This window comes from Fukomys damarensis, unplaced genomic scaffold (assembly GCF_012274545.1).
Source record: "Fukomys damarensis isolate Sample0158 unplaced genomic scaffold, DMR_v1.0_HiC HiC_scaffold_29, whole genome shotgun sequence".
Classification (NCBI taxonomy): domain Eukaryota; kingdom Metazoa; phylum Chordata; class Mammalia; order Rodentia; family Bathyergidae; genus Fukomys; species Fukomys damarensis.
The window spans coordinates 19,368,990-19,391,374 of NW_022900941.1; the positions used below are offsets into that span (position 1 = coordinate 19,368,990).

Below are 22,385 nucleotides of genomic sequence, written 5' to 3' on the forward strand. Positions count from 1 at the left end.
AGGGTGTGTAGGAATTAACTTTATTAGGGTCAAAGGTATAGTAGATGTGGTTTTATTTGAGGCCCTTATACATGTGGCTGCTTAAGTATGGAAAGATGCATGGAACATTGGAAAACCTTATAAATGGCTGACGTGATGGGGTAGCATCTAGCCCAGAGGGCTTAGCTTAACAGTTTTCTGTAGGAGAGTGAAAGTTGAGTTACACCAGGTGATCGGACTCTAATGGGATAAGATAGGGACGGGACTGATCCAACAGGCATTTCTTTGTCATGTCATGAATTTTTTCTTTATTCTGAAAGGATAGGAAGCTGCTGATAAGGTTTTAGTGTGGAAGTGACATCGAGATGAAATGTTATACTCAATGTGCTACATTTCAGATATTCAATAATACAGGGCCATGACAGGGATGCAGAACTGACGACAGAGGTGGAGTGGGTCGGGACCATAGGTCCAAACCAGGAGGCTGATCTTCTCATCTCCAAAAGGTGGAGTGAGTTCTGGGCCTGAGTTAGTGACCACGGGACTGAAGAAGTATGGAGAGACTAGAGTGAGAATTAGGAGCGGAAGTTCATGTTGCAGTGACTGGTTTTAATCTTTGTAAATCCTCAGCATTCTTATTTTACTACGTAGGACAAATAGTTGTTTTTCATTTCTAAATATATGAGTAATTGCAATATCGTGAGGTTGTCATGATACTGATGTTTCCCAGGTATGTTTTCAAATACAGTAACTCGGAGATTATTTTCCAACAAGAAAAATGTCTCCAATTGTCTTAACATTGCTATTTTGAAAGAAAAATAATCATTTCTTTGAAAAAAATGAAATGAATTAAATGTCTGGTCTACCAAAATGCAACTAGTATTTTGTTGTCTTACTTGTGTATCATACAAATATCTGCTGCTAGTAAGGCTATTTGTTCAGAAGCAGATACACTCTATGTGACCGTTACAATGGTTCTTTTCTTAAAGATGTGAAAAATATTATTATCTTGATATAGTCTTGTACTATCTTTATTGAAGACAGACATTTCTTGAGTTGCTTAGTGGCAAAGGAAATGTTTGACTTCCATCCCACCCTTTTCTTTTTATGTATTTTTAAAGCCTGTGGTACCTAGTTATGACACTTTTGCCCTTCCTTGAACCTTTAATAGACAACATGGAAGGCCACATTTATCTAGATTAACATTTAATGATCATTCAGTGTGTAGATAGAGCTTCATTCTGATTTCTTGAACAGGAAAACATTTTAAAAATTTCAGCCTCCTATGTATACGCTTTACTTCGCTTTCTCTGTTGTGTAAAGGAAGCCTATTTTGGACCTTTCTGAAGTATAAGTCAGAGCATAGATGGTCGGTTAGCTAAGGGAGAATATCTTTTAGAACATTGCACAGGATTCAGTTTTGCTCAGTTCCTCGTGTACCGTTTCCTATGATATTGAAACAAACATCTAAGTAAATGATTTTCTTCCATCTCTCCAGGGAATCCAGAAGGATTAGCTTAAGAGTTTTCTGTAAGTAAAGTCAAAATTGAGTGGAGCCATTTTTATGAGCTGAGGATATCTCATAAATATCTCTGGACAGGGATCAGAGCCCCTGGGATCTGAGGCCATTACCCGAGCCAAGCCATTGAGCTGGGACAGAGACAGGGACAAAGAGCTGTAGGCAGAAGGAGAGGCAGTGCCCTGGGTCCTTCATGCTAGCATTGCTAACATGGACAGACTTCTTTCTAAATATATTTTGTATAGTAGGATTTGTACGTCTTCATCTGTTGAAATGATATCACTGCTTATAGTAGTTAAAGCAATTATTGTGGGAAAAGTTTAGATTAGAACACACATGTAAATAATGAATAGTTTCTCTGGTGTGAGAAACTGAAAGTATAAATAAAGATTCTAATGTATAATAGATAATTTGAAGTAGGAAGAAATGGTCCAAAGGGGAAGGGGATATGGGAGGCATAGGAGAAAGGAAAAAAAGGATGGGAATAAATATTTAAAAGAGAGAGAGAGAAAAAAAACAGAAACAAAATCTTTATGAATGTGGAGGACAGGGGAATGGGGAAAAAATAACAACCAAGATATATCATGTCCAGGTACAAATTCCCAATGGTGAATGTCATCATACTGTATACCTAAAATGTACCAATGAACTTGGTGAATAAAAAATGATAGAGGTGGAGGGGTTTCCGGAGCTGTTTACCTTGGGTGATTCTTTGATCTCATGTGTTGACTTTCTTATCTAGGAAGACAGAATGATAACAATAATGTGTGTATGGTATTGGGCACATAGTAGGTATACAAAAAAACTGGTGCTATTTCTTATTGTTATAGTTATTGTAGGTGCACATAATATCTGCCTATTGTCAAAGTGTTCGTTTTTTCATTACCCCTTGAATCTTAATACATGTTCATGAGCAGTAGCTTAGCCTATGTTTGCATTCACACAAAAGAAACAAGGATCAGAATTTATATCCTAAACTGGGCAAGTCCCCTTGGAACTGCTATCTGTAGCTGTAGGAAGAGCAGGTGCTATTATTGGAAGCTAACAAGTCTCAGCTTCAACAGGCAGTTTTTTCCCTATGTTATCATGTAATATCCATTATATATTCTGTTTTCTTTCCTGCCCTTCCCACTCTTTAGGTTCTGATCATTTATAGGGTGTTTATTCTTCCTGTCCACCCTTAGAACTGTAACAATAAAATCCACTGTAATATAGTGAAAAGATTCCCTGATTTGGTGAATGGAAATGGAATTCTCTGTCCTACTTAAGTGCCAAATGACTATATGACCTTGGGCAAGTCATTGAATTTGTCTGGACTTTATTTCTTCCAAAAAAATGCTGTGGGCCATAATATTCTCTTTCTACCTTGCATTCTAGGGAGTTAATGAGTATGGGGTTTAGTGATCCTAAAAGACCCAGTTGTGTCAGAGTACCATGCAATATAGGAGGTTTGAAAGTCCCTTTTAGGCTTTAGAATTTTTAGAAAGTAGATTCAAATAAGAAAAATTAATAAGCACCTTTTAAAAGGTGCCTTTTCAGCCTCTGGTATTTGCATCAGCTGATGAGCATTTCAGATATATTTTCAATCTGCTTTTGCTATTGAGCTACTTTTAATGGATGGTCTGGCCACTGGCTACTAATAATTTGTAATAAAAATGATAAATAGTAGAGACACTTTGCTTTTAAATCAGAGATATTTGTCCATAAATGAAATGTTTTACAATATTTTATTAGTGTCAAACAAGATACAATCCTATAGAAATAGGAGCTGGGGATATTAGTAACAATGCTTATGATTATTTGAGTGAAGAATAAATATTTTGTCCAAATACTCTGGTATACTCCCATGGAATCATTGTAAATCTTAAAGTAAATCTTTCTGCCTGTTAAAATGAAGTTGTATTTCATATTATTTAATTTTTATTGTTACATTTTCTGAGGGGATTTATTTTTGAATGCTTTAGCACACATATTTTGAAGTCCATGAATGTGTTTCTTAAAAATAATTTTAGTGTTAATGCGTTTTCTGAATTGTAAAAAGTGTAATGGAATGATTTAACAAATTGTGTTAAAGCTGACATTCTTTCTTACTAAATTTATTTCTATGTTGTACTTTTATCACTATCTCATGAATGTATATAATGAGTGCTTTCTTTGAAATCTTATAAAATATAGGTGATTCTGTGCATGCTGTGCTAGTGGATTTATTGATTGTTGAATAAATTTAAACTTGAAAACTCTCATCTGTTCATGTTTTTAACCAGTGTACTTACTTCCAAGATACTTGGTGAGCTTCAGGATTGCTGCCTTCGGTCTCGTGAGCTCTGGAAAACCAAAGCATTCAGTTTGTTAATACTGTGTGTAAAATAAATACAGATAGTCCTAAAGGAGGGACCAAATAGGGACTTCTTGAATAAACTGATGGTACATGTAGTACATGGTTTTTGCAGGAGATATTTGATGTCATTAATTTTTATATTTCAAGAGTCTAATATATTACCAATAAAGTAAGGGATGACATATAATTCTGAGAACTACCTTTTCTCATTCTTGGGTTCTTAGATGTGTTTTAGAAAGTAAAGTTTTTAGATAAATGTTTGGTATGTAAAAGAGATACTACTTTAATTTTTCCACAGTCAAAAGAAGGCTTCTAAGAAGGGAAAGTTACTACATACATTTTGAGGTATTTCTTAGAAATGAAGCATCTTACAAGTCAATATTGTTTAATGTCAAATTTTATAATTCTGAGGTTTATGAGTGCATTGGTAGAATAATTATTCACAAATAATTTGCGTACGATGCTAAAGCTCTGCATTATAATTCATGTCATTCCTCAACCCCTTAGTCCAAGTTAAAAATAAAACAATATTAGGGTAATAAAAGCTGTGGCTGGGAAAATGAATAATAATACAAACATCTCTTCCTATCGCATGAATGGTATTAAATCAGGGTTACTGCTTCAAACAGTGGCAAGTACTGTGCAATATCTTTGCAGAGTGTATTTATTTTCTCTGACCTCCATGATGCCCCTTGCTTTTGAATACAGTTTTTAGTGGGCACCACGTCTAAATGCAGTTCTACAGCCAGCTGTCTCAAATGTGATAATTTAGATTGGGTGACAGATTCATCTAAACTAATCCAGTTAAGTATAACTTAATTAAGAGAATAAAATTTGCCCGCAGTTTTCTGCTTGTAGAGGAATATTACATTAGAGTGTTCACATATTTACTTTCCTGCCAAAACACAGGCAGGGGGGAAAAAAAGGCATCACAGAGTCAAAAATGTGAATGTGACTTGAGAATTCATCAGTGCTACCCTGTCATGAATTTGACCACACTTTTCCCTTGCTACTTAAAACTGATATGGCTTAAAATTCCTAGAAGTTTATTTTATAATAACTCTATTTATCTCACAAAAAGGATAGGAAGTTGCAGACACATGATAGTTTTATATAACATTGGCCCACATAGTCATACAAACAGCTTTTCTCCCTCGTTTATAATTGAGCTATTTCAGGTATGCAATTTAGTATAAGTTTAGAGCTACATCCTATTAGTAAAATCCTATTCTAATGTTTCCATTTCTGTATTTTACTTTCTTTGTTACTTGTTTGTTTTTAATTGCAACTTATAAATGGCTGGACTAATTTCTAAAAGAATGAGCTTCTTATGTTTCTTTACATTATTTATATCCTATATATTTTGAATATAATCGTGTTTTATGGTGTATGTAGCAGATTTAAAGGTAGCAATCTTTCTTCATGCAGCTACTCAAAATTTTAATCTTTCCTATTTTAGAATTTAGACAAGAGATGTCAGATTTCTCAAACTGCAAGTCATATTTGACTTCTAAATGCGTGCTTTTTGAAATGGCAAAACCCCTAGGGTTGTGTGATTTTCACTCATGTGTGTGTTGAAAGTTCAATGCCAAATAAAACTGAATAAATCATGGAACACATTTTCTCTCTATGCGTGAGAAATGCAAATTGTTATAGGTCAACTGCTGAGAGGTCTGGTCTCCATCTCCTGTGTCTTGTTTGCAATTTGTTTTTCATTTCTTCTAAGCATACACAATTCACTTTGCATTTCCTTGTTATGTACATGCTTTCCAGCTGTCCCCAAAGTCTGCTTTAATGTGAAGAACTATTCTTGCTTGACTCTGCCTTCTTCAGTGTCCTGTTTAATGTTTATAAATATGCACACATTTTACCTCACAGGAGCTGCTGCCCTAAATTTACAAATGTAGGCAGGAGAAATCATTGCTCACATTCCACTTTCATTACTTTGTCCTAGTCATATCCAAAGAAGTATTAACCCCTAAATAAGAGATCATGACTAAGCTAAGAAACACATCTGCAAAGATAGTAATAGTTATATTTTATCTTCTGTTGATCTAAGAAAAATTTCCTATTTGCTAAAATTGAGTACAGGAGGAGAATATGAAAGCTAAAAGCAGAACAGTAATTTATAAAACATTAATGATTTCAAATAACAAGAACTACCTTAACTATCTTGAACATAAGTTGAGAACTTTTAATAAGAAAACAGTATTATAATAAGAGAAGTCGCATTAAATGCTTTAAGAGGAAGAACAAAGGTCACTTGAAAAGATGGAATTAAATTTAATGTTAAACTTTTCAAGGCTGAGTAGAAATAGCTTGACTTTCGAATGGCTGAAGGTGTAGGGGAAGTGGAAAGGGTAGGGGAAAGGAAATAAGGGAAAAGAAAAAATGTGAGAAAAGGAAAAAATGGAAATAGGGGAAGGTTGGAAGGGCTGAAGGGAGGGAAGGGGTGTGGGGAAAAAATGAGAACCAAGATCTGTCATGTAAAGGTACAAGATCCCAATGATAAATGTAACTGACTTTGTTTCCATTTTTTTCCTTTTCTCATATTTTTTTCTTTTCCTTTCTTTCCTTTCCCCTACCCCTCCCATATCTGTCCAGAGAATTAAAACAATCATACCACAGTGATATATGTGCATCCATGTTTATAGTGAAGTACTTTGTAATAGCTAATACATGGAAACAACCCAATTGACCATCTACTGGAGACTGGATAAAGAAGATGTGTTTTTTTCTGTAAAATGGAGTACTCTTCAGCCATAAAGAATGAGAAACTAGAGGCATTTATGCCTAAATGGATGCACATTGAGGCTATACACTTACGTGAAATAAATAGGATACACATGTGTAAATACTGAAGCGTTTCTCAGGTATTAGAAACTGAAAGTGTAAATAAGGTTCAGATTGTATAATTGATAATGTGAAATAGGAAGAAAGGGCTTCTTGGCATTTGAGTTGGCTTAATGACCATCAGTCCTGGCATAGAGACAGAGATTACCTAGTTAACCTTATAAAACTTTTTCAGTTTCATATTTTTTATTTAAGTTAAGTGAATAGGAGGGAGCTTTTTTTTTTTTTTCATTGACACAAAGCGATTACTGACTGTCCTTGTGAAAAGGTGCCTGGTCAACCATTGGATAAGTCCAGCTGGTATGTCCAGCTCCCTAGTCTGGCCATATCTTAGACTCTTTTCTGCATGTATTAATTAATTAAAAGATCTGCCATATGCTAATCTAATATTGGAAGCTTTTCCTGGAGCTTCCCCATCAGGAATCAAAACCATCAAGGCATAGAGGGTGCATACCTGTAATTTCATCTACTGGAGAAACTAAGGCAAGAAGACTGTTTTAGTCCAGGTATGTCAGGCCAGCCTGGCCACAAAACTGAGACTGTCTTAGAAAAATAAAGAAAAAGAAAAGAAAAACAACAACAACAAAGAGAAAAGAATAAAAGGAAATAACAAAAGGTCAATTTCAAGGATTCAAGGAGCAGAATTTCCCTGCATAATTCAGTGACATTGCTTTTTTTTTAAACTATCTTAAGTTTTCCCCTGAATCTGATTTTTTTTCATGTACTTCACTCTGCAAGCACTCACCAAAACTGAAGACAGTTATTTAGAAAGTGGAAATATATTTAGGGTATTTGAGTAAATTACTTTTTAAAACATATCACTGAGCTTCTTAGAGTAAGAGCTGAAAGTTTGGAAACATGAAAAATCCTACTTTATTAAAATTCTGAAAAAAAATCCGGCTTTAGGGCTTTTCTTTTAGATGAAATACTGCCTAACTAGAAAGTATTAATATTGAGTTAGAAATATAGACTTTGGAATATCATAATTGTAATGGAGCCCAGCATTTATTAAATGTGTATTATCTACTTGTCAGCACGTTGTATGATTGAACTTAGAGAACCTCTTGTAGTTGTTGTTTCATTATATAGGTAGGTAACTGAGGTTGAGAAGATTGAAGTACTTCCTGCAATTTTATATTGTTGATTGGAGATGGAATGGGATTTGGTTAAAAGCAAACTGAGGCAGTCAACGTTTTTAATCACTAAATTTTATTGTTTCTGTGCTACCCACATTTGAAACTGCATAAAGGCTGTATTGGGTAGTATATCAGTTGACCACTATTCTGATATGCATTGTTGGATGCACTGTCTTAGTAATCTGTACCCTTGTCTTTCTGCCTGTAGGTCCCTGGGGAAGGTGCACAGGAGACTGTGGCCCGGGAGGAGTCCAGAGTCGGGCTGTGTGGTGCTTTCACGTTGAGGGTTGGACAAGTCACTTATCTAACTGTGAGGAGAGCAGCAGGCCTCCAAAGGAAAGGAGTTGTTTCCGAGTCTGTGATTGGCACAATGACCTATTCCAGTGGGAGGTTTCTGATTGGCACCACTGTGTGTTTGTCCCCTTCCCCCATGGGAACAACAAGCCTCGGACTGCAGAGTGTGTGACAGCTCAGCATGGACTACAGCACCGGATGGTGCGCTGTCTTCAGAAGCTGAACAGAACCATGGTTGCCAATGAAATATGTGAACACTTTGCCCCTCAGCCTCCCACAGAACAAGCTTGCCTCATTCCTTGCCCCCGGGATTGTGTTGTATCTGAGTTTTCACCATGGTCCAAGTGCAGCAAAGGCTGTGGGAAGAAATTGCAGCACAGAACTCGGACAGCCATTGCACCCCCTCTCTATGGAGGTTTGCAGTGTCCAAACTTGACTGAGTCGAGAGCATGTGAGGCCCCCATTTCCTGCTCTCTTGGAGAAGATGAATATACTTTCAGCCTTAAGGTTGGACCATGGAGTAAATGTAGACTCCCTCATCTTAAAGAAATTAACCTGAGCGGAACACCTGTTCTGGATTTTAGCTCTGATTCAGATGAGCAAGCCACCTTTAGACATCAAAGTTACAAAGCACATCACCATTTGCAGCCCTGGGGCATAGAGATTGGTTACCAAACCCGGCAGGTTTGGTGCACAAGAAGTAATGGAAAAAATGCTCTGCTAAGGTAAGTGTTCAGTCTCTGTGTTTGATTGACCTAAAATATTTTATTGTGCAGTTTTTTTAGATTTCTTTTTGATTTTCTATAAAGGAGAAATTGTAATTAAGTTTGTAATTTAGGTTTGTAGAGGTTTTATTTAAGAAAATTTCAAATACAAATGTTAGAAGTTTCATAGTCTAAGGCAGGCAAAGCTCTAAATTGTGTGATTACTAGTGTGAATCATCTTTCTACATTTTATTAAGAGAAACTAATATAAACAAAAGTCCATTGTTACTTTAATAGAACTAAGAGGATCTTTATGAGAAAAATTCAAGTTCACTCTCAAAATGGGGAGATAAATTATGTCAACATATACTGTTTTTCAGAGAGAGAAGGAGGAGGGAGGGAAAGAGGAAAAGAGAGGGAGGGAGGGAGAGAGGAAGGGAGAGAGAAAGAGCGGGGGGAGGGAGAACAGCCTCCCTCATGTCTCTTTATTAGGGCACTAATCCCCTTTTGATACACTTTATTTTTTATTTTCTCTTGGTTCAATTTTTTTTTCATTTCTGTTGCAATGTCTTCTTTTCCCCAAGGTTTTTAGTATATTGTCTAATCTCCATGTATTTTAGGCGTTCTCATTTATCCTTTTGTTACTGCTATGTAGTTTGATTCCTATTGGTGGAGCATAGGTGGGATTGTTTCTACTATTTCAGACTTGGTAAGGTGTGTTATTTGGCCCAGGATAAGTTTTATCTTGATGAATATTCCATTTGATCTTCAGAGAAATGTGTATTTGCATGAAATGTTCTATAAATGTTAATTAGATCCAGTTGATGGATGGTGCTGTTTAGTTCAACTATATTCTTACATATTTTCTACCTGATGGATTATCCATTACTGCTAGAGGGGTATTGAAGTATAGAGTTATAATAGTGACATTTTTCCTTGTCTTTGTAGTTATATCAGTTTTGCCTCATATAATTTAACACTCTATTGTATATCTATTAAGTGTTGCAATATCTTCTTGGAGAGTCAGCTCTCTATTTTTATGTAATGCCCATCTTGGTCCCTGCCAGTGTTCTTTGCTATAAATTCTTCTTTATCTGAAATTATAACTCCATCTGATTATCATATTTTTTTCTTTTAATGTGCATTCTTATAGTTAAAGTAAGTTTTTCATTGACACCATGGAGTTAGATCTTGTTTTCCATCCACTCTGATGGTATCTGTCTTTTAATTGCTGCCTTTAGAGTGTTGATGTTGAAAGCAATATTGATGTAGTTGGATCAATATCTTCCATATTTATTACTGTTTACATTGTGCTTGTTCTTTGTTTAGTATTGTAGTTTTTTTCTTATCTCTTAACATTACTTATACATTTTTATATCATTTTGAATGATTTCCTTAGATGTTATAATTTAAATTCACAACTAAAGAAAATCACTTTCAAATAACACTTTTGCTTTATAGATTGTTTAAGTGTATTCAGAATCCTTCCCAGCCATCCTTCATAATACTGCGTCATTGATTTCACTTACTCATAATACGTAATCACTGAATATATTATGTTGAACATGTTAACTAAGAGTTAGAAATGTGTAATATTTCATTTTACCTTCATTTATTCCTTCTCAGATTGACATTCTTTATTTTTGTTTACCTGATCTATATAATTTTCCTTCTTGCCAAAGAAATGTTAAAACTGTTTTGGAAAATAAATCTACCGGTAAAAACTTCCTTTAATTTTTGTTAGATAAAGTCTTCATTTCTGCTTCTTGTTTGAAGAATAATTTCAGTGTATATAGAATTTAGGTTGGCACATTTTTTCAATACTACAATCAGTTTTTCCTTGCATTGTTTTTGAAAAGAAAGCCAATGTAAATTTAATTATTAGTTCTCTTTTGATAATGTGAGTCTTTTTGGAGTTACACTGTACTATCTCTATAGGTGCATGAGAACAATATTTTCTCTGGTGTTCTTATTTTTCGTGGTTAATTTTGTTTACTTTTTGTTATTTCCTATTGTCTTTGAAATGTTTTAAACATTTCTTTCTAAATGAGGTCTGAAATTAGCAAATATTTCAGTTGTAAATCCCCTAAACTGTTCAGTAGCCCTGTTGATGGTATTCTGTGTTTGGGGGATAGAAAGTTCTACATTCTGAGATTAGGTCCCATTATTTTATGTGCCTATATCTCTGGCCTCTGACTATACAGACGCTTCTCAGTTATCTCCCTCTTTCCCAATGTACATCAAACAAGATGGCTAGAGGGAGTTGGAGTTAGGTATTTTTCCTTTCCTGGTTTAGTTAAAGGTCTGGTAAATTTCAGTTAGTTGGCTTCTGGTGAAATAGTGTCCTCTGAGAGCAAGTCTTAAGAATAACAGAATTTTCTGCATGTATTTCAAAATGACTTTTTTCCCTTACACCTGCTGGAAACATGATCTTTACTGTGAGAACTAGAAATAGTAAAATTTTTTAAGGTAAAACTCGTGAAAGTGTTGAGGCCCCGCTAGGCTTGTGTCCTCTTGAAGTTTTTAACTTTTAGCCTTGTCTATGCTGAGCCTCCAGTAATTGTCAGTTACAGATTAAATTTCCCTACCCACAGTTCAAATTTGTTACCCTGAAAAATTTCACAATTATATAAGTTGTGACTCCTATTATATTCCGTTTGTCTCTCTAAATTTGGGAGTGTTTATTTGCACTTTGACGTTAATTATTTGATGAACTTAAGAATGGTTGTTAATTTTCAGTTTGCACAACTATTTTTTTTTAATGTTAAGAACAAGAATGACTTTGCCCAAGCTCCTAACATTCTCAAATGGAAATCTGAGATCAGCCTGATCACTTTTGACTCAACATGCGGAACCACAGCAGCTGCATGTACCTTGTGTGACCAATCTATAACATTAATTTAATTAGCAAAAATTATGAAATGCCTCATATGGTGTCACGACATGATTAGAATATTAGGACAATATGGTGTTGTGAGGACATTTTTGTTTTTGAGAAAAACATGAGTTTTTGTGGACAGCTCTGTGATCATGTGATTGACAACATTTCTGTCCACCCTGGAGATCTACATTGGTATCCCCTACCAGGAGTTCTGCTAAAAAAAAAAGGCTCCACTCCATCTCTGAAAAGTACACATTTTTCTTTTTTTGTGGGTTTTGAGGCATTTAAAATAATCATTCATATCTTTGGGTATTAAATGATTTCTAAGATGAAGTCTAAGTTTCTCTTGATCATTTTAAACTTTTCCTAACATACAGATTCTTTTTCTTCAATATTTATACCTACCTTTAGGTCTGTTGCCTTTTGGTGGTCCCTGTGAGACTGTGGGGACAAATTCTACTGTATTTCTTCTGTCATGATTATGGCGGGTTGATTATATCATTTGGAATAGGAAGAGTCTGTCTTTGCTGCTATAATGTAAGCTCCTGCTTGTGCCTTGCTGAAAGTCACTTTTTCAATCTAGGACACCATGGAGCTTTAATTAATGCCCTTTACTAGCTATTTCATTGATTACTGTGACTTTCAATAATCACCTCTGGCAATTTTCCCTTCACAGTTCTATTTGCAATGTGGTAGGCAGCTGTATTGTTCTTGGTGCGACTCTGCTCCCTCATCATTGATTTGCCTCTCAGGTTTAAAGATCTTTTGTTTTTAATTGTCTCACTGAACACCCTAATTTTTCTCTTTTATTTTGATGAGATTTTCTCTCCAGTTCTGTTATTACATTTTAAAATAGCTGTCATCCAGCCTGTTCATTCTTTCTCAGCTATCAGTGATACCATTATTAACTTCTACAATACCTTAACTTGTGAAATGAAATAGTCATTCAATTTTTGCCTTTGTTTCACCTTGTGTTTTTTTCTTTCTTCTTCATTTTTCTTCAGGATAGAAGTACATCTGAGTTAGGAAATCTGAGCTATGGACTGGACAGACTGGTTATATTAAAACAGTGATTCATATTTATTGTTTGGCAAATAAAACTTAGATGAATGAGCTTTATTTTGATGTAGAGGAACATTTGGTGTGGGCAGTCTTTTTAAGAGCTGTGATCATTTGATATATGTTAAAAATACTTGAAATTTGCAGACCACTTTAGTTAAATAAATACACTTTGATGTCCCCATAAAGGAGCATCTGAAGAATAATAAATTTTAAGACTATAAAAATAACCTTCAGCTCAAAAGCTCAGATCTTATTATTTTATTTTCTATATCCCTGGCATAGATTTGGAAATAAATGTTCCAGTCCTATCCTTCCCCAAACATAAACATATGCAGACCTAAACAACACAAGTCGTTTTCATAATATTTTTTCTGAATATAGTAAACCCTTTCCATTTTTTCCTTTCATCTTGTTTCTTAGAATGATAATGGAGGATTTCTTCTTTGATTTTTTTTCCAGTTCATTTTCAGTTTAGATGTTTATCCTGGTGTGTGTGTGTGTGTGTGTGTGTGTGTGTGTGTGAGTGTGAGTGTGTGTGATTTTTAGTATATTAAACATTAACATGCTTTTAAAATTTTAAAGTTTTCAAGTTTTCATAGTTATACTCAGAGGATTGTTATTCCTTTAAATATATTTTCAGTCCATGAACACTTCTTCTTATCAATAACCAACTTCACTTTCCTTGTTTTCTGTTTTATGCTTCTTTATGTCTTGTTTCCCCTTCTTTCTTATGCATATTATATGATCACTTTTGAATTTTTCAGTTAGGATTGTTTCCTGGGAATTGCTTCATTTCAGTTATTAAATGTCCTTCTTGCTCTTTATAATTGCATGGTCCATTGTATGTGTGCAGTCACTGTTTTATTTGAACATAGCCCTGTGGTTGTATTTAGGTAATTTCTAGCAATTTACAATTACAAATAATTTTTTCAATAAGTGCCCTGATATGCTTATATTTCTGTATTATGGAGGCATATCTTAGTATAAATTTCTAGAGATGTGGTTGCTGGGAAAATAATAAACATATACAAATTTTCATTGGATATTGCCAAGTTCTCCTACATGGTGGTCTTACCATTTCAAGATCCTTAATTTAATCACTTCTGCAAAGTATTTTTTTCTATTCAAAGTTCCATATTCATGGGTACTGGGGATTAGGGCATAGATATTTTAGAAGAGTATGCAAGAGTTATAATAAGGTGCATGTGTGTGTAATGTGTACTTAATCATATTAAAGGATTAACTGTTTTCCCCATCATGAGTTTATATTAAGAAAGTATGTTGAAAAAAAAAAGTTTTAGGGCTGGGGATTTAGCTCAGCGGTTTGGTGGCCTGCCTTGCAAGCGCAAGGACCCGAGTTCAATCCCCGGCACCCCCCTGCCAAACAAAAGTATGTTGAATTTTGTCGAGTTTTTTGAACATCTTTGAAGTAAAATCACATGATTTCTACCTTTGGACCTTTGCTGATTGTATCAATAAATGTTCTTATATTGAACTATTTCTTCATTTTATGATATATATCCCTGTTTGTCATTTTCTTGTTGTCTTTGTGAGACCGAGATATCACTATTACATTTGCTTCATAAAAAGAATGTGGAGTTTTCTCTTATTCTTCAAACACTTTAAACGATATGCAGATAGATCTGAGTGTATCTAGCATTAAATGCTTAGTAGAACCTTCAGCCCTTTTTATTTTGAGACAGTTTCTTCCTAAATTGCCTGGGAAGACCTTTAGATTGGTACCCTCTTGTCTCAGAGTATCAAGTAGGTGAAATTATAGATATGTGCCACCATGCCTGGCTTCTTTTCCTTAAGGAAGCATTTCTTTGAAAACTTTCTATATCCATACTAGGACTAGTTTGGCACGGTATATTCCTAAACAAAATGATTCATTTTTTCTAGGTTTTAAAATTTATTTAATTTTTTAATTTATGAAAAACCAACAGCCAACATCATATTAAATGGCCAACACCTGAAAACCTTCATGTTAAAATCGGGAACAAGACAAGGATGCCCACTATCACCACTCCTCTTCAGTATAGCCAGAGCAATTAGACAAGAGAAACAAATTAAAGCAATAAAGATAGGAAAGAAGTTAAATGGTCATTATTTGCTGATGATATGATACTCTACATTAAAGACCCAAAAAACTCCACCAAAAGACTCCTAGACTTAATTGACACTTTTAGCAGAGTAGCTGAGTACAAGGTCAACACTCAAAAATCAATAGCCTTCTTCTACACAAATAAAAGCCTCACTGAGAGAGAAATTAGGGAAACAATTCCTTTCACAATAGCATCCAAAAAAATCAAGTATCTAGGAATCAATGTAACAAAAGAAGCAAAAGACCTCTATACTGGAAACGACAGCACTCTGAAAAAAGAGATCAAAGAGGATATAAGAAAATGGAAAGATATCCCCTGCTCCTGGGTAGTAAGATCAACATAGTAAAAATGGCCATAGAACTCTAGAAGACATTGGCATAGGAAAAGATTTTATGAACAAATCCTCAGTAACACGGGAACTAGCAGATAGAATCAACAACTGGGATCTGATCTTATTAAAAAGCTTCTGTACTGCCAAAAAACCATCAGCAGAACTAAGAGAAAACCTACAATGTGGGAAAAAAATTTTTACCAGCTGTTCCTCAGACAAAGGACTATTATCAAGAATATATAAAGAACTCAAAACAATCAGCCTCCCCAAATATAAAGACCCGATTCAAAAATGGGTATCTGGAATGAACAGACATTTCTCAGACAAAGAAGTAAAAGCAGCAAGAAAATATATGAAAAAATGTTCCACATCACTGATCATTCGAGAGATGCAGATGAAAACAACACTGAGATTCCACCTCACCCCACAAAGAATGGCTTCTATCAAGAAATCACACAATAACAAATGTTGGCGGGGTTGTGGGGAGAAAGGAACCCTCCTCCATTGTTGGTGGGAGTGCAGACTGGTGCAACCACGATGGGAATCAATATGGAGATACCTCAAAGAGCTTGGACTGGAGGTTCCATTTTACCCAGCCATCCCTCTGTTGGGTATCTTTCCAAGAGAACTAAAAGAATCATATCACAGAGAAGTATGTGCACCCATGTTTATAGCGGCACAGTTTGTAATAGCTAAAACTTGGAAACAGCCCATTTGCCCATCCGTTGGAAACTGGGTAAAGAAGATGTGGTTTTTCTATAAAATGGAATATTACTCAGCCATAAAGAACGAGAAAATAGATTCATTCATAGGAAAATGGATACATATTGAAGATATACTCCTAAGTGAAATAACTAAGGCACACATGTGTAAATACCGAATAGTCTCTCTGGTGTGAATAATCTGCAATAAAACAGAAGATCCTAATAAGATTACTGACATTTAGAAATGGGAAGAAAGGAGCTAAAGGTGTAGGGAAGGTGGGATGTGTAGGGGAAGGGTAATAAGGGAAAAGAAAAAAATGTGAGATAATGAAAAGATGGAAATAAATGTTTGTAGATGGGGAGGGGGAGAAGGGGTGAAGGGAGGGCAGAGGTAAGGGGAAAAAATGAGAATCAAGACTTGTCATGTAGAGGTACATGATCCCAACAATGAATGTAACTGTACTGTATCCCTAAAATGTACCAATAAACTCAATTAAAGCTGAAAAAAAAAACCCATCTTCTTTATCCAGTCTCCAATTGATGGGCAGTTAGGCTATTTCAAAGGTTTTGTTATTACAAACTATGCTGCTATAAACATGGATGAGCATATATCACTGTGGTATAATTCTTTTAATTCTTTTGGAAGGAAAAATTAAGAACCAAGATACATCATAAAAAGGTATAAGGTCCCAATGTTGAATGCAACTGTATTGCATACCTAAAATATTCCAATAAAGTAAAAAAAGGAAACTATTACCTGTCTTCCTTTTTTAAAAGTTGATGCATTTTATTTTCTCTGTTAGTGCACATTTGTTACACAGAAGAATTGATTTTTTTTTAGTATTTTGATAGAGGCATATAAAATAGATTATTTTCAACATCTGTTCCCCTTTGGCCTTCCCTTCCCTAATCCTTTTCTTCTCTAATATTTTCCCTTCTACTTTCCTGTCATTGCTCTTTATTTCCCTTTTCATTTTGTTTAAGACTCCACCTAGGAGATAAAACTTCCAATATTTTAGTATGACCAGCTCATTTTGTTTGAAATAGTCTCCAGTTCCATCCCTTTTCCAACAAATGTCATAGTTTCATTCACCATTATGGATGTATGATTTTTGATCATGTTGTCTGTGTCTTCAGTTTGCTGATTGTTTCCTTTGCTGTGCTGAAGCTTCTCTATTTGATGTAGTCAAATTGACTACATTTCTATTAATTCTAATAACATTGCTATTATTTCCTGTGTTGTTGGAATCCTACTGAAGTATTTGCCTTCAAATGACTTCAATGACTTCAAGTACTTTCCTCCTCTTTTTCTTAGCAGTTTGAGGTTTTATACTTTAATCCATTTTGATTTTTGTACAGGGTGAGAAATAGATGTATAATTTCAATTTTCTGCATATAGATAGATACGTAGCTTTCCCAGCACCATTTGTTAAAGAAGCTATTTTTATTCCAACTATGATGGCTATTGCTGCATGGTTTTATTTCTCTATTATCTGTCCATTCCATTAGTCTGTACATCGGTTTTTGTACTTGTAGGATGCAGCTTTTGTTAGTAAAATATAGTTTAGAAATTTATTTTTAATTTTACTGATATACATGTTTAAAAGTATTGTTTTTTTCTCTGATCACAACTTTCATGGATCTCATAGATGGTGACATATAGTATTGTATTAAAAAATTTCAGAAATTCTCTAGTTTTTCTTTTTATATTCTTTTTCACCCCATATGTATTTAGTTCAAGCCATTTTAATTTCCAAATATAAAAATCTATATTTATTTTTAACTTTTAGTTTTATAACATTGTAGCAGAAATTATGATTTATAATATTTCCATTGGTAGAAATTTTTCTTGGTGTTTTCCTTTGTGATCATATTGGTGAATGTCCTGTATACAATCTAGAAGATAATATATTCTCTATTATTGATATGAATTATTTCACACAGATGAACATACCTTTGTACCTATTCCTTATTGATTTTACATTTTCTTATTCTCAGTGGTTGTATGTACTGTATTTTTCCTAAATTTTTATAGGGGTTGTTGCTGTGTTATTTGCTGCATAAATATTCAGAACTGTGTTCTCACTGTGAAATGTTGATTTTTAAAGTCTAAAGTATTTTACTAGTCTTTGTAATATTTTTTTCTTTTTCATTCATCTGATATTAGAATGGAAAATGCATTCATTTTTGTTGTTTTAATTGGCCTGAAAATCTTTGTCTTTCTCTTTATAGAATTTTGTTGTTATTAAAAACTTTTATGGCATTGAGACTTTCTTTTGTGGTCTTAGGGATGGAACTCAGCATCTTGAGTGTGCCAGGCAGACATTTTATCACTGAGCTACATCCCCAGCCCTAATTTTAGCATTTTGTACAACCACTTTTTAGGCCTCTTGTATTCATCGGCAGCATGGAGTTGGGCTTTGCTTTGAGTCAGTGAAAACACTAAATATCTTTTAATAAATTAACCTTGCTTACATTATTGATAAACATCTCAATTCTGTCATGGTATTTTATTTTGTACTTGCAGTATGTACAATATTATGTTTACTTTTTTCTAGATGGTTGTATATTTTGCTTTTTACATATGTATTTCTTGCTTTGTGAATGATTCATTGTATATATTTAGGTTACCTTCAAATTTAACACTTTTTGTAGCATTCTTAATGTCTTTACCTTTTACCTAATGACATAACTTTATGTTGTATCCATTTTAAATGATTGCTACTAATTACCAATAATCTTATTCTACTGTTCCAATTTTCTATCTCTTCTCCTTCCATATTTTAGGTCAATCCATTCCACTTTTTCATAGCATAAAATATTTACCCATTATTTTTCTACCCATGACCCTACGGTGTTATATTTGTTCTGTGACTATATGTTTGAAATGGCTATGTTCAACTATTTTACCAAAGTTTTCCAACTTATCTTTGGTTGGATATGGCTCAACTTCTACTGAATTCCTGAGATATAATTAATAACTTTCATTAGTTCCTGAGTTTTTCAAATTCTAAGCTGAAGAACAGTTTGTTGGAAGTAATATAATTGGTCCACATGCTCTTTAACTTTCTTGAAAGTGCACCTACATTACAGCCTGGACATGGATCTTGTTTTTGATATTCTGTTTTCAGTTTAGTTGATTTTTAAAAAATTTACTATATTTATTTCCCTTTTTCCTGAAAACTTCACTTTCTTCATGTTCATTTTAAAGTTTGATGGCTTTACTAGTAAATTTATTCTTTGAGTTAATTTTTACGGGTCAATTTTTATTGCATATAGTTTGTCTTTCAGTGGGTAGATTCAGTTCTTTTTATGTTTTGAAAGTTGAAGAGAATTACCACTTTATATATTAGCTTGGTATATTGATTTGATTATCTTTACCAGAGACATGATATATGTGTATGTTGTAATCCCCTACCTATTTTCCATTTTATCTACTTTTTCTGCCTTTACTTTCTTTATCTCATCATGTTTATCCTTATTTTCTAACTTTTCTTACTTTCCCTCAGTGCTATTATAAGTGTGTTCTTTCTTGGGCATCTCATAATTCATTTTTGAAATGAATTTTTTCCTTTTCTGCATTCAGCCAACTCACTTTATGCCTTCTTGCTTTTGTCTGTCCTGTCCTTGCATTTTTATACACATTAAAATGTCTTTTTCTCTACTTTCTATTAAGTCCTTACACAATTGGGGTTATTACTAAAGTACATTGTATTGTATTTTAGGGTTTTTTTTTTTAGCTTTGTGCCTTGTTATTTGGAAATTATTTTTGATTCATATTTTTTATTATGGCATGTTTGTACTATAGGATACTTACATTCCTTGTGGACAATTGGTACGTATACATAATACATTTTAATTTCTTTTTTCATCCCATTTCTCCCTAAACCCTATCCATCTCTTGGTCCCCTTCATTTAATATTGGTAAGTAAAAGTTTGCAATTTTTTTTGGGATAAAATCTTTTACATTTTCTGATTTTTCAAATTGTATTTATGAGTCAACATGGCCTATTTTGCTTATTTACTATTTGTTTCATTAATAGGGGTCCTTCTTCCAAAGCAACTTCTCTTATCAGCCCCATCTTCTTCCATGAAGTTTCATTTATCGAGCCTTTGCTGATAGGTTTTTGGGTAGCAGTAGATGTGTCTTGTTTCCCATTTGTTTCTGCAACATTCTTAACTTCCTCTCTCAATTTCCTTTCCTTGCCCCTTCATCTCATCTCTGAAGTCAGGAATTTTCTCTCAGTGATTACCCATCCAGGAATGCTTCTTCAACACAGCCAGTTCTAGTTGTTCCTTACTGTCTTAAGGTCTTTCTCTTCATCTGAGTTGTGAACCACTATGTTCTTACCTGTATTCTGTATTTTGAAAGTATTGGTGAACTTGTCTAGCATCATTTAAGTCTTTTATACCCTCTATAGTTATTTTCCATTATCTCTGAGGAGTCATCTCTTCTAATTTCCATAGCCAGTGGTTTGGACCTTTAGTGGATAATCTGTTAGAATTTCCTGTACTTATATATTGAAGAGGTATATATGTGTGTGTGTGTGTGTGTGTGTGCATGTGTGCACATATATGAACACACATTTGTGTATATTTATGTTCTGTCTCCAGTAATGAGGAGTACAAGGGTGATGTGTAGTTTTACTTAGTCTCCTTTTTGATGTGAATGTAGTATTGACAGGGCAATTACAGAATCGTGCAATTACCATTGTTTTCCAAACCTGGAAATAAAACCTGGCTTTTTTTTTCATGCAATTTTAAGATACTATACATTTTAGTGTATAAAAAGCAGTGTTCTCATAGTTTTAACTATAAACATAGTTTTGGCCTAATAATCAGAATAATTTAATTTCAGTCCTTGCCATTCTATAGTTTTGCCTTGTGATAATAGAAAATTACTTATTTTAGGGGTGTTCAGTTTTCTTCTGTATGAAATAAAGTAGTGACCAGACCTTCAGATGATTTCTGACATTGCTTTCACTACTTTTGTTTCTCATCAGTTACACACACAGTGACAAACATATACCTGCATATCATTCTTAGTGCTCTGTCTAAGATATTTGGAGAAGATAAAATCTGTTACAGTCTGAAACTTGTATTGGATTTTAAATCTCTGTTGAATAATATTTTCTAGTGACAGGAAATGATCATAATACTAAAAACATTTCACTTTGATATAACATCACACTCAAGGATATTCCTTCTCAAGAATTTAATATCTCAGTATATCTGTGTGCTTATGTCTCTATCTATAGAGCAGTCTTCTCATTCCATGGAAGAATCTGAATAGCATATTTAAAACAATTTTATAGTCCTATTTTTAACTTTACTGTATGATTTGTTTAGTTTTTTTATTGATGATCGTGAGTTTAATATTGTATAAGTCAAGAAAATTGAGACATTTTAATATTGCACTTTTACTTACTTTAGGTAAACAGAATTTTAGTCAAAGAAGACATAAATTGCCTGAGGTTTATTTGGCAAAGAAAGGAGGTTATAGAGGAAACGAAATGCACATGATCTTCTAGTTTAAATGTGCTGTTAATCCTTAATTTTTTTTTTTGGTAAGTTACAATCACTTATAACATTTTCAAAATATTTATAAAACTGCTTATTGCAATATCTTTGTTAGCTGCATCTTAAATTATAGTAGATGGTGATACTCATTCTGGAGTATAGTTTCTATAACAGTGAGTGATTTGCATAAGCTTTGCTATATGCATGCTTTTATCATTCAATTTATTGTCCTTGTCATTTTTTTCACATATTTCTATTAGGTTTTCTGGTGGCAGAATAATGCTGATAGTTTGTAGTGAAAATCAGTAAAGTAATAGCATACATTCCAGCTGATTCCTCAAATATATTCTTCTTTAATCCTATCTCAGTTCTGGTTAATTTTTCCACTCACATTTTATTCTTTGGAGTTACTGTCATGATGTGATCTTGCAAACATTCCCTGAGATAGAATGTGTAAGCTCTAAAAGTGACTATTTCCTTGTTTGTATGCTGTAATTTGAGTGATCCACTGCCATGTGGATAGCAGTGTTTCTGCTATATAATTGGATCACTATGTTTTCAAGTAGCCCAGTGTTTCATTAAGTTTCCTAGGTGTATTCTTAGTGACAATTTTCCTTCTATAAAAATTACTTTTTAATCTATAAAATATATTTTGGAAGTTTTATATTCCCTAAATCAATATTATATAATTTTGAACAAAATTTAAAAAATAGAAATGCTTTCAAAATTAGAGACTTTATTCATACATTTTAAATTTACTAGTCAGTACATTTCCCTGTGTGTATGGTAGATTTAGCTCTCCCAGACTAATTAATTTATAGATTGGACTGTTATGTGGCCTTAACAATCCTTTGATCTCATAAGTTCTCAGATTTCTGGTTTAACATATCAAATTAAACCAGAACATTTATTTCTCCTGTATTGTAGAACTCCATATAAATGACAGTAAAGGAATAAAA

General features: G+C 33.8%; 1 protein-coding gene across 1 annotated transcript in view; it reads left to right on the forward strand.

The window, feature by feature from the left end:
• Window positions 1-22,385, forward strand: part of Thsd7b (thrombospondin type 1 domain containing 7B) — a 718,705-nt gene that overhangs the window by 137,389 nt on the left and 558,931 nt on the right. The window contains exon 2 of the mRNA XM_010606147.2: window positions 8,034-8,844. Within this exon, the coding sequence (XP_010604449.1) occupies window positions 8,034-8,844 (811 nt within the window). The remainder of the gene's footprint in view (window positions 1-8,033; window positions 8,845-22,385) is intronic.